We start from the raw sequence: 13,432 nt of genomic DNA on the forward strand, positions 1-13,432 counted from the left end.
TAGAGTGGCCAGACGGAAGCCACTCTGTGAATGCACATGACAGCCTGGTTAGAGTTTGCCAAAAGGCACCTAAAGAACTCTCAGACCATGAGAAACAAGAGTCTTTGGTCTGATGAAATCAAGATAGCATTCAGGCCGGAGTTCAAAGCGTCACGTCTGGAGGAAACCTGGCACCATCCCTACGGTGAAACATGGTGGTGGCAGCAAGCTGTGGGGATGATTTTCAGCGGCAGGGACTGGGAGACTAATCAGGATTGAGTGAAGGATAAACGTAGCAAGTACATAAAGACCGTTGATGAAAACCTGCTCCGTAGCACACAGGACCTCAGACTGGGGTGAAGGTTCACCTTCCAACAGGACAACGACCCTAAGCACACAGCCAAGACAATGCAGAAGTGGCTTCGGGAAAAGTCTGAGTGTCCTAGAGTGGCCCAGCCAGAGCCCGGACTTGAACCTGATCCAACATCTCTGGAGAAAATAGCTCTGCAGCAACACTCCCCATCCAATCTGACAGAGATTGAGAGGATCTGCAGAGAGTAATGGGAGAAACTCCACAAATACAGTATATACATATGAAGTGGGTAAAACACGAGTTAAACATTATTTAAAGTGACCAGTGTTCCATTATTAAAGTGACCAGTGTTTCATGAATATGTACATAGGGCAGCAGCCTCAACGGTGCCGGGTGGTGGTCATCTAGTGACAGTAACTAAAGTTCAAGACAGGGTACTGGGCATGGGCCGGCTCGTGTCGACTATTTAACTGTCTGATGGCCTTGAGAGACGCTGTTTTTCAGTCTCTCGGTCCCAGCTTTGGTGCACCTGTACTGACCTAATGAGGGACAGGATTTATTCATATTAACTGATATCATGCTCATCTCCTGCCTGCACGCACGTGCGTAGACATAATTGTTGCGATATTTATGGGCCTACATTTTAAATATACAAAAGTGGAATGGATTGTATGCTACTTACTCTGCCTGGACCCGAGCAGCATGAGATATGGTAGCCTATCCTACATCATTAGCTGTGTTGTGGTGTAGGATAGGCTACCCCCTAATCTGTCCAGTCAAAAACAATTCTATTTAGACGATTATAGTGCCTACCTATGGAAATGGTTCACTGTTCCCTTCTCTGACATTGGGGGCTTATTGCGTGCTTAATACGCAGCGAAGACGTTGTGTAGCCCAGCCTATGGAAGGAGAAGGTGGGTTGCATAGCCAGGTGCCGTTGATTATCATACAGCTGTCGTCATGACGCCCCCCCCCCCCTCATACAAAAGCAATTATCTGACATTTCCAGTGCTACTCCTCCGAATCTTTCGATGACAAAATAAAATATCTCGCTCCGAAGTCTGCCGGTTTGAGGCCTCACACGCGTCAGAACAATTACAATTCTGGGGCTGAATTGAAGTGGTGTGCGCGAAGCCCCCCTCCTCCGTACACGGTCATTGTCCTCCCTCCCAGGAGAAAAGGATGAAAACATCCACGAAGAATAGGGTGGCACGCGGCACGCTGAAGAAAACAAAAAGAAGAGAAAACTAACCACTGCTTAATAATAGAAGTAAAGTCACTGGGGATGTTTCATGGCCAATCACACCCCATCACGCTTACACAGCAAACCTACATTTCCCCATCGATAAAGTGTATTCAACATTGCATGTATCCAGTCATGTAATTTACTACATCTTGAAATTAATGTCTAATCATATATCAACATATGTTGTTTTTTTTAAATCACACGAGTGTAGGTTAGGTCTCTTCGCAATCAAGGTGCGCAGTTCTTTCAACGTGTGTGTATATATAGCCTATTTCTTCACATTTTCGTTCAGGTATGTGGCTGAAGTATCCATAGAGCCTTAAACTGTGCATTTACATTTACATTTAAGTCATTTGGCAGACGCTCTTATCCAGAGCGACTTACAAATTGGTGAATTCACCTTATGACATCCAGTGGAACAGCCACTTTACAATAGTGCATCTAAATCATTTAAGGGGGGGGGGGGGGTGAGAAGGATTACTTTATCCTATCCTGCTCCGCATTTCGTTATATTACCCTATCCAATTTGGTGACACAGAATCAAAGCACATTGTAAACAGTCCCCAAATTGCATCCAAGTCTGCACAGCCTTTGACACACTCCCCTCATTCGCGCCCACTTCCTCCCCCCTCTGATGCTGGAAGGCGGTATAAAATCCCTTGTGCACATTCCACTTCACGTAACTAAAGGTAGAAGTCCAGAGTGCAACTGCTCCGCAGAGCAAAGGGATTTTATTTTCGTTGTGAGTTCCATTTCTATTAAGTATCGTCTGAAGACTAAAAAAATCTGACAAGAAGTGCGCTCTATTTTTACATTTCGCACATGATATTTCTCTTCTTGTTTTGGGATACAATACATTTCCCCTCTATATTGGATATCTGGCGCTGTCTGCTAAAATTTCATAGCAGACGAAGAAATACTTCCCAGAATGGCTCGTTTGTTATTAACGTGTTTTTTGGTGTTGATATCAACGCAACTGGTGAGTACACATAAAAGATTCATAGTTATGATTTGGTAACCTGTGCAGTCGCGCCTTTTACGCACTGATATGTACTTATTCTTTCCTGTAGGTCGAGTCGTCCGGTGTGTTTGAGTTGAAAGTACACTCCTTCAGTAGTACACGTAGTGTCTGTAAACAGTCTAGGGACTGCCAGATATTCTTCCGAGTCTGCCTTAAACATTCCCAAGATGTCATCTCACCTGAGCCCCCCTGCACTTATGGCATGGGACTGACCGAAATCTTCAGTGTCGACCCGAGCTCCATCTCCAGTAGCGCACCCATCAGAGTGCCTTTCCATTTCAAGTGGCCGGTAAGTAGCCTACTGTACACATACTCAATATACCATAGAGCTGATGGGAAATTAAAGGTGCAATGCAGTCGTTTTTATCTCAATATCAAATCCTTTCTGGGTAACAATTAAGTGCCTTCCTGTGATTGTTTTCAAATAAATGGTCAAGAAGAAACAAAAAATGGCTTCTTAGTAAAGAGCAATTTCGCATGTGAGAATTTTGCTAGGACTGACTGGGAGTGGGGAACTCTCTTATTAGTCTATTAACTAATGTACCACCTGGTGATGTCTGTCAGGCAGGCCAAAACTCCATCTCACCAATACAGGCGGAAATTTCAGGCAGTCTTTACGAACACCTCTTACACAAATCATTTTCACAATGTCACTGTATTATGGAAATATATTTAAAACATAGGAAAATCACGTTTTTTACTGCACTGGGCCTTTAATGGTTAATGCCTGGTGGTACATTTCATAGATTGGGTAATGGCATATAGATTTTCATGAAGAGTTTACACTTTAAATAATCTCGCCTTTTACAGCTTTTTGACAAAGTATATATTTTTTCCTGTGTGGCTTGTAGGGTACATTCTCGCTCATTGTTGAAGCCTGGAACGCAGAGTCCTCCGACGGCCAGTCCACAGGTAGGTGGCCTTCAGTGCACACTACCTCTAGGGGGCGGAAAGTGGCTTGGATATTCCTCTAACAGTCATTCCCAGCACAAGCGTTTGAGTATAGACACGTTTTACTTATTTGCAAAAATGCGATAATATTCTATTAGAAAATAAATATAGATTTTTTTAAAGTGATTACCTCACAAGATTGGATTTTAGGAATGTATTTTATTTTTCGTCTGCTCAATGTCTCTCTCTTTAATAGAAAACCAGAATAACTTGATCAGCCGCTTGGCCACCCGTAGACGACTCGACGTTGGCGAGGATTGGTCACAGGATGTGCATTTTGAAGAGCAAAGTGAACTTCGTTTTTCTTACCACGTTGTCTGTGATGAACATTACCACGGTGACAGCTGCTCAGACTACTGCCGTCCCCGTGACGACCCATTCGGACACTATACTTGTGATGCCGCGGGCACCAGAATGTGCCTGTCGGGTTGGAAAGGAGAATACTGCTCAGAACGTAAGTGTACAGAAGGACTACAACGTTTTTTTAAATGACAAGGCCAAATCTTTTTAAGGTTGTTATTCAGAATTCTCAAAATAGTTAATTCAGACATTTCAACGACAAATTCTGGTTAAAAAAAACTGCTTCTGTCTATTCAAATATAGAGTTTGCATCCTTTGTTCGGGCCAACAATGGAAGCTGAGTGTATGGTTTAACAGTGACACGCGTTGGAACTTAATGTGCGCTCCCTTGCGTGAACAAATATGGCATGTGTTCCTTTTGTGTGCGTACCAGCTGCTTAGTTTAGTACTTAACAAATACTTGATGTGTCTGAGCTCAGTGAAGGGGTGGTTGTTTTGTGATTAGAAAGGGGAACACTCATTCAACTTTTCCCCCCTATCTCTAAAGCCATCTGCTGGTCTGGCTGTAGTGAGAAGCATGGTTATTGTGAGGCCCCTGGCGAGTGCAAGTGCCGCCTCGGGTGGCAGGGACCCCTCTGTGACGAGTGTGTCCGCTATCCTGGCTGCTTGCATGGCACCTGCGGCCAGCCTTGGCAGTGCGACTGTAAAGAGGGCTGGGGAGGACTGTTCTGCAACCAGGACCTCAACTACTGCACCAACCACAAGCCCTGCATGAACGATGCGCCCTGCACCAACACAGGCCAGGGCAGCTACACCTGTACCTGCAGGCCGGGCTTCAGTGGCAACAATTGTGAGATCGAAACCAACGAGTGTGACAGCAACCCCTGCAAGAACGGAGGCAGCTGCAATGTAAGTTCCATGTTGCATTTATCACTCAGGATTAAATGTTGATACCCACAGTCCAAGTCTTTTATTGTCCAATATGAAATGCCACCTTTTTAAATTACCAGGATCGGGAGAATGACTACACCTGCACCTGCCCCCAAGGCTTCTACGGGAAGAACTGTGAGATCAGTGCGATGACCTGTGCCGACGGGCCCTGCTTCAACGGTGGCACCTGCATGGAGCAGGTGACCGGCGGTTACTCCTGCCGCTGTCCTGCCGGCTACATGGGTTCCAACTGCGAGAAGAAGATTGACCGCTGCAGCAACAACCCCTGTGCTAACGGTAAGCATCCCCCTCACAGCACATCCACTGTCTTGGTGAGGGGAAACCTACCAGGACTTCTGCTTGTTATGTTGGAGCCGCTCACAAACTTATCTGTCCGCCTGACAACAAAACTCAACCGACTATGCTGCGGACACATTCTTTGGCAGTTACCATCATGGGTTTTTGTGCAAAGAAGAAAATCATTTCTAATCTCAGTTTTGTTTTGACATGCATCTAGTCCGAGCCTAAAATGTAAAAAATGCAGCATAGGCATGGTACAAAAGAATCTTGGCTCAGACTGATATAAGGGTGAGATATAGCTGTCATTATGAGGTGGAAAAAAACCTAGTCTTAGAATGTTGTGGGCTATTTTGCCCCCTCCCTGGGTCCTCATTAGCTACACTGTAACTGTACATCATGTGGGAATGAGCACAAGCTTATCTGTAATTGGCTAAATTCCTGTTGGTGTAGGAAGAAAATATACACAGTATATATTAGCTTTGCCACTCATACCTGCACTTCAAGTTTTGATAAACATGCTGAGTCTTCGTCTGTCTCTGTAATAGGTGGCCAGTGCCTGGATCTGGGCCACAGCTTAATGTGCCGTTGTCGTCCTGGCTTCACTGGGCCGCGCTGCGAGATCAACATCGATGACTGCGCCCGCAACCCCTGCCACAACGCCGGGACCTGCGTGGACGGCGTCAACGACTTTACCTGCACCTGCACCCTGGGCTTCACCAGGAAGGACTGCAGCGTCCGCGCCGATGCCTGCTCCATCTTCCCCTGCCAGAATGGAGGCACCTGCTACACACACTTCTCCGGACCTGTGTGCCAGTGCCCGGCCGGCTTCATGGGCTCCCGATGTGAGTTTAGCCTCAAACCCACCGCCAAGCCCAAGGCTGACGGCTTACCCGCAGTCCTGGTTGTCTCCTTCGCCCTGGGCCTGGTCACCCTCACCCTGGTGGTGTGTGCTGCCATCGTGGTCCTAAGCCAGATAAGGCGCGGGCGGAAGGCCATGGCGTCTTCTGTCCGTAACGACCTGGAGACGGTCAACAACCGTCCCATAGGTGGTTCCAACCCCTTGTCCAGCCTCCGAGAGAAGGAAGCCTTCCTCATCCCTGGCGGCCATTACAAGGTGTCCAATAAGGACGCAGCACTGACCTCTGGCTCCACAGACAAAAACGGAGGCAAGGCCTACAAGCAGAAGATGATTGACTACAACTTGGCCAAGGAGGAGGACCGTCATGCCAAGAACAAATTTGACCAGTAAGTATGCCTCGTCAAACTCAAACGGCGATGTGCCAATGAAGCAGAGAGTCACCAGTGCCCTAGAGTTTGGATTGCTTGTATTGAACCCAGCAAGATGTTACAACTTGATTTCTCACGCTCAGGCTTTATCAGATTTTTGAAACCCTCAACTTTGTATTGGAGATCATGGGATCCACTGTTTTTGCTGTTGCATGATTCCATTGCGCCTATGGAACCTGACCTGCTTTCCCTCCTATCTCTTTTCAACAGGAAATCAGAAGGCAGCATAATGGTTCCACCAATGAGCTTCCCTAAAGAAGGCTTGTACCACCCAGTTTTCATCATCCAGACAGAACAGCAAGCTGAACAGTGTGTCTTTGCTACTGAGGTAAGCAGCTCCTCCCATACAAACGGGTTATTATTAAGAGTTTCGGAAGTTTGTCAACTAACTTTTTCACGATTTGATTGGTAACTTTCTCCCTCTCTCTATAACTTTCCCTCCTTTAGGTTTAACACAGTATTCTGACACCAAGAGTACGGTGACCAACAAGGGCTGTGCCTGATCATGTTTACAATCTTTCAAAGACAATTCAAAGAATTGAAGAGGATATATTAAATCAACATGTATTATTTAATATTTATTCATGCTGCTCATTAAAAATGAACTTTTTGACAACATTGACAATTTTGGATACAATACGTGAAAGGTGGGGGTGGAGAGTAGAAAGAATGTTCCGGCATAATTTGCACTACATTTTTAATTCTAATATAATTTGCTTTCTGTTACATTTTAACAAAAAGAGAACTTTCTTCTGAAGAGTGCCAAGGATTCACCAATCACAGAGAAGCAGGACCCTTTTCTCTCCTGATGCCTTATCAAAAAGAAAACGACATCTCAAATAATCTAGAGGCCTTTTTTTTTTTACAAACTATGAATAAGATATTACTGCAATCCACTTGAGAATCAAAATGAACACAAGGACATTTTCATGGCCTATCTGGGCTAGTTTGTTTTGGTGTCAAGGTGGGGAACAATGTTGAAGCTATCAAAGAACTGAAGATGAAGGTTTACTGAAAGCTTAGCTGGACAGTTGTCTATTAATATCTGTGAGTTTGTAGTGGCCGTATGTAATATCTAGGCCTTCTAGTCCCTAAACTGGACCCCCTTTCCCTATGGAAATAAATCACCAATGTGCCCTATCTTTCAGAGCATTACATGTACAGTATACTTAGGAAACTCAATCTTATCAAGTGCCTGATCTTTAAATTATGCTATGACTTAAGGAAAAATGGTACTGATCTTACACACTGACATTTTGTATGTGTTCTTTTATGTGTTTGTTTGATGCTGTACATGTTTTTTTTCATCTCTTTCGGAGTATATATTTTTTTTTACAAACACACCAGGTAGTCTTATTCGAAACAGTTTTTTTTTTTTTTAACTGACAGTGCTGGATCTTTAAAAATATGTTTATTTTTTTACAGAGTGAAGGACTCCAAAGAGAGGTTGTTCTTTTTCATTTGAAACCAAATAGTTTTTTTGTTTAAATATTTGTATTATTGTCCTCTTTAATTTAACAATGCAATGTGTACATAACCATGAGATATTCTTTTCTATTTAATTTTTTTGTACATCATTTGTATTTATGAAGAGAATTGTATATATGTCTATGTCCCAAAAAATATATTTTTTTCATAATAAATCAGAGAACAGTAATGTGTTGTCTTCCACTGGGGGTTGGGGTCTTTGGGCTGCTCGCTTGATATTTATGGTAAGTAGATGGGACATGGGGCTCAAGTCGATGGGGCCCATTTACTTTTGTTGCTGGGCCCCCTGAACCCTCCTTTAAAGTAGGGGTTGGCCTATCACAGAAAGGGAATCACGTGGATGACACTAGCTAGCAGATTGTTGCCTAGGAGGAGGCTGCGGTGCTGTTTGGAGATATCATCTAGCGATTCATGTGCCAGGCTAGAAAAGGGGAGAGATCCTACAGGGTGTTTTCTCTAAAGCCTGGGGCGTAGTTCCCACAGCATACATTATCTGGCTCTAAAGACTAGCTCTAATCCATCTCACTGATGCCTGTATATATATGCTAATTCTCTGTCACTTTCACCCCCCCCCACCTTCAATGAGACCCTGTGTTGTGCAAAATATATTCAAGGAGAAGCGTATGTTAACAAATCTGCACCACTGCTCCTAGTGACGTGTGCACACCTGCTGACCTCGAGATCAGAGTTCTGAAATCTGTTTTATTTTCTGTATTTTACTTAAGCAATAAGCATCATGAATGAGAAACTGAAATTGAGTGTTCCTGTGTTGGAGGAAGATCCGTTGAGAATAACCTGCCTCAAGTACCACCTCCCTCTCTTTCAAAGAAAAGTGATGGTTAGGGAGAAGAAATTGTATACATGGGGGGAGGGGAGCACTTCTGCTGGGAGGGCCACTGGCCCCCCATGGGGAGCATGGGTCCCACTCAGCACCTGACCCTGTGGGCCCCTATCCTACCCCTACTCTGTCTGGTTCTGCTAGCCTCCATGTGCCAGCCCAAACATCCAAACCAGGATGCTAAGCTACGCTAGTTCATGCTAGTCCACCGCACTGAACCTTAGACTTGGGGGATACATCCCCATTGTCCATGCTGTTTATCAAATGTGAAGGATCTCAACCCACTGGGAACAAACTGGTTGAATCAACATATGTCAACCTATTGTGATGTGGAAAATACACTGAATATGAAAAAAAGTCCTCAACATAAACTGTTTTGAGAGTGAAATTTCAACCTCAGGATTATGTCAGTGTAACCCATTTTCAATATAGACAAACCTTGTATAAAATATGTTGAATTTGTGCCTTTGAAACAACGTCAGATCTTCAACGTTCGGAAAGTATTCAGACCCCTTGACTTTTCCCACATTTTGTTACTTTACAGCCTTATTTTAAAATTGATTTTGTTTTTTAATCATCAATTTACACGCAATACCCCATAATGCAAAAACAAAAACAGGTTTGTAGAAAACTTTGCAAATGTATTAAAAATTTAAAACAGAAACACCTTATTTGCATACATATTCAGACCCTTTGCTATGAGACTGGAAATTGAGCTCAGACTGGAAATTGAGCACCTTCTACAAAGGTTCTTCAACAAAGTACTGAGTAAAGGGTCGGGAATACTTATGTAAATGTGATATTTCAGTCGCAGGTCTGTGGAGATCTTCACAATTGCTATAATAATCTGCACAGAATCTTGCATTTGAGTAATTTAGCAAAGTGGCTTTTTCACTCAGTCTCTTTCGGCATTTGGGAACATCCCGCACCCTACGTCTACTTCCACGGGCACTATTTATGACAAACTGTTCACACCCTTCCTGTTGGTGGAGAGAACATTTTGCAGGTTTAAAGGTTATTTCCTGCAATTCTACACATTTTGTCATGGGGTGCAGAAATTTTTTCAATTTGAAAGCAAATTTTTGTGAAATTCTGTCCCATCTTGCCATGTCTAATTTGTGTGACATTTGAGTAACTCAAACGTTACAACAAAGTCTATGGGCTAAAAAACGTTAGCTGACATGGGCTAGTTGATCTGACAAGTCATAAAAAGTGCTCTAAGGTATGCAATGACTGACATGTCAAGAGGAAAACTGACTGTTTTGAAATTGCACCTTGTGGATTCTACTACTACAACTTTCAAAGGTAATTGAAAGCTGGACTGAGCCCCCCCCCCCTCCTCAAAAAAAAAAAAACTCTGCTCCCCCCGACCGGGTCCACTGATTTAGCAGATGCTCTTATCCAGCGAGACTTACAGGAGCAATGTGGGTTAAGTGCCTTGCTCAAGCGCACATCAACTGATCTTTCACCAAGTTGGCTCAGGAATTTGAGCCAGCGACTCAACCGCTAGGCTGCCTGATCACTTGCAGTATGTACAATGTAGTCTAAACTGCCATCCAGGTCATTTGGCTGTGCTATTAGAGGAAGTGCAGTGATAGGACATAAACAAATAAATAATCTGACCTTGTGTTCCCATTTGAACTTTGTTGTGTGTTTTAAATGGTTGAAAGCGCAATGATAACCCATTTAGATGACAACTCAACCAAAAATCTGACATCGTTTTTCTGTTGGAACTTGGTTGTGCTTTCAGATGGTTGAAAGCACAGTGAAAACACATTGGGTATACAACAAACTTCTGGATGTCTTTTTGAATGGGTGAATAAAGGTTGAAATCTCATTGATGAGCATCTCAACCGAATATGACCCACATTTCCACGTTGAAATGACGTGGTGTGCCTGGGGGGAAATAACCAAATCTAAACATGGTCCAATGAACTATTACTGATCTAAAGCCTGATACTGTCCTTCTCTCTCTTTTATCACAACACCCCTCCCCTCCTTTTTCTCCCTCTTCCTGCAGCTGTCCAGCCTGAGTAAAATCTTAACAAATCCTCTTGTTCGTTGGTGCCAAAAGTGGGGGTTAAGATGAGCAAGCTGCTAAGCTCGTTGGACATGGTGTTGTTGAGTACACTCTGAACTGTGAGAGAGTGTGTTTGTGTGTGTGTCATGGGCGAGGGGGGTATTGCAAAGGGGCGTGTGGCTCCTTTCATCGCACTCTGCGAGCGGAACCAAAACAGAAAGCAACATGACTGTGTATCAAAATGATAGCAAGTCGCAGTCATGCCACTAAACTTCAGACCTCAGGCCTACCTGCTGTTCACCTGACAATCTTGCACTACACTTTGAACTTTGAACATTTGTCATGTCATCTGGGGAGCGAGGAAGACCAACCAACTCTTTCCTATTGACACTGCCTGCCCCTGGAGTGGAAGAGAGAGGGTTTGACTGAGTGGTGGCCGTCTGAAGATGGCTGCTCTGGATTGGCCAGAGTGCTGGGTCAAAACAGGATGTGGTTGTATACACAGGTCTGGGAGTGGCTGAGACGCGCAGCTGGAGTCACAGAGTAACTCTACGTCCTGTTTACCCCGCCGAGCAGAGGCTGCAGAGAGGGGGCCTGCCTGCGCCCCTCAAAAGTGTCCTTCCCTAAGTTTCCTGTGGCTGATTGCGCCCTGTGCCAACTGATTGTGGCGCTACTTGTCAAAAGCCATCTCTTCAGAAAACAAACAGAGCCCTCTGCTTGTGATTCTCTACTTCCCTTATGTTCATCTTGGGACGGGGCAAATGCTGTCAATGGGCTACTCAAGCTCCTTCCTATCAATTAAATGGAGATGTTTTCTAGGCAGGTGCTAAGACAATCAGCGATTCCTATCAACATACTAAAAGCTCTTTCAATTTCACCCTGTTTTTAGCCATCTATTTATTTAGTGTTTATGTTTGTTCAACATTCTTTCAAATGTTTTGTCACAACAGAACAGCTTAGTTTCTGTGCATGAAACGAAAGACCGCTCGCTAATAATCTCCTCAGAAAGTGGTTGAAATCTGGTTGGGGGTTGGTGAGTCAGCTAAACACTGGTGAAAAACCATCTCTCTGTGCTCCTGGCTTCAGGTGACACCAGGCACCAGGGCCGGAACTCTATTGTTGCCACTGTTGTCAGTTCCCTTGTATCCTCTTCCACGGTCAGAGGAAGAGAATGAGGAAGAGGGAGCTACACCCCATCCTCATTTGTTCCTGTTGTATTACTGCCATGGTGCGGAGTGGCCTTTAGCTCAGCAGGCTAAGACACGGAGTGGTCAGGGCTTTAATATAAAGTGAATGTCCAATCCGAGGACTAACTTTCCAGGTACGTTGTTTTACGTCTCACAAGAATGCCCGAAGATAACTCCCGTACTGCCTTACAGCATGCCGTGACACTGTCCTGCATAGTATGATATCTTCTCCTTTAACTTTCACACATTTCCTAACAAATGAGTGTAACCACAATGAAGACAACTGTACTTCACAACAGCAATTAACAGAAACACAAAGGTTTTGAAAGAACAATAAAGCGATGCAAGATTTCACATGTACATTTCACCATGGTTTCTCCCGGTAGCGACTGTGACGTTGGTTGTAGTAGAAGGTACTGTTTCCTCTTTTCCAATGCATCCTTTGGCTTGATGTGTTTTTTTGTAGGGCCTCTTAGGTTGGGAGTTGTGTGTTTTTTTTTTGCATGGGATTGACCTGTGCAACAAGCAGGTCTTTCTGCTTTAGAATCTTCTATCGTGGTCTGCACCTACCCTGAGGGTGGTGCGTGCTGGGAAGTAATGTGCTTAAAGTCAAGCTGCTCTGCCATTTCTCAGTTACTTGAGAATTTGGACCCATTGTCAGTAATGACTTATCTGCAATGTCATACCTTGTGGAGGTTCCCTTCATCTTCCTGGTGACCTGTGTGTTTGTAGTTGTGTAGTATCTTGATTAACCTTGTGTAGCATATAATTTTTTTTTTTAAATGTACCTTTATATAACTAGGCAAGTCAGTTAAGAACACATTCTTATTTTCAATGACAGCCTAGGAACACTGCCTTGTTCAATGGCAGAATGACAGATTTTGTCAGCTGGGGACTTGATCCTGCAACCTTCCGGTTACTAGTCCAACGCTCTAACCACTAGGCTACCTGCCGCCCCACATGATCAGATAGTGTTGTTTTTCACACTCAGAGCAACTCCTTTCCACGGTCTGTTGGGGAGTGACAGAGAATAGTGGCTTGTTTTGTTGTGCCTTTCTAAGCTCACAACAAGACTGATAAGACAGGATAAGACAGGATCTTTGTGTTTACCACTGATGAGATCCCCGGCCACCATACTGAGGCTTTCTCTCACCATTTAGTCAGACCCAGTGGTGTAAAGTACTTCATAAAAAATACTTTAAAGAGCTACTTAAGTAGTTTTTGGAGGTATCTGTACTTTATTTGACTATTTCTTTAAGAAAATAAGGTGTTTTTTACTCCATACATTTCCCCTACATGTTGAAGGCTTAGCAGGACAGGATAATGGTCCAATTTACGCGCATATCTGATCTGTCAGACTCACTAAATGCTTCATTTGTAAATGATGTCTGAGTGTTGGAGTGTGCCCCTGGCTATCTGTAAGTTAAATAAAAAACACAAATTGTGCCTTCTGGCTTGCGTAACATAAGGAATTTGAAATTATTTATACTTATACTTTTGACATTTGAGTATAGTTTAGCAATTACATGTCCTTTTATTACTTAAGCATATTTAAAACCAAATTCAGACTTT

General features: G+C 43.8%; 1 protein-coding gene across 1 annotated transcript; it reads left to right on the forward strand.

Moving 5' to 3' along the window:
- The first annotated feature begins 2,222 nt into the window (after positions 1-2,222).
- Positions 2,223-7,196, forward strand: dlc (deltaC). The gene is made up of 9 exons (XM_064974352.1): positions 2,223-2,517; positions 2,609-2,848; positions 3,411-3,471; positions 3,707-3,964; positions 4,358-4,719; positions 4,821-5,037; positions 5,586-6,285; positions 6,538-6,655; positions 6,775-7,196. Exons 1-9 carry the CDS (start codon positions 2,467-2,469, stop codon positions 6,778-6,780), a joined length of 2,013 nt encoding a protein of 670 aa, XP_064830424.1. The 5' UTR covers positions 2,223-2,466; the 3' UTR covers positions 6,781-7,196.
- Positions 7,197-13,432: the final 6,236 nt, after the last annotated feature.

This window comes from Oncorhynchus masou, chromosome 9 (assembly GCF_036934945.1).
Source record: "Oncorhynchus masou masou isolate Uvic2021 chromosome 9, UVic_Omas_1.1, whole genome shotgun sequence".
Lineage (NCBI taxonomy): Eukaryota > Metazoa > Chordata > Actinopteri > Salmoniformes > Salmonidae > Oncorhynchus > Oncorhynchus masou.

Bases quoted from the DNA above. Each gene is read 5' to 3' on its own strand.
- dlc (XM_064974352.1), top strand. From the start codon at position 2,467: ATGGCTCGTTTGTTATTAACGTGTTTTTTGGTGTTGATATCAACGCAA. The intron at 5,038-5,585 runs GTAAGCATCCCC...TCTCTGTAATAG, and splicing joins CAACAACCCCTGTGCTAACG to GTGGCCAGTGCCTGGATCTG. The intron at 6,286-6,537 runs GTAAGTATGCCT...TCTTTTCAACAG, and splicing joins GCCAAGAACAAATTTGACCA to GAAATCAGAAGGCAGCATAA.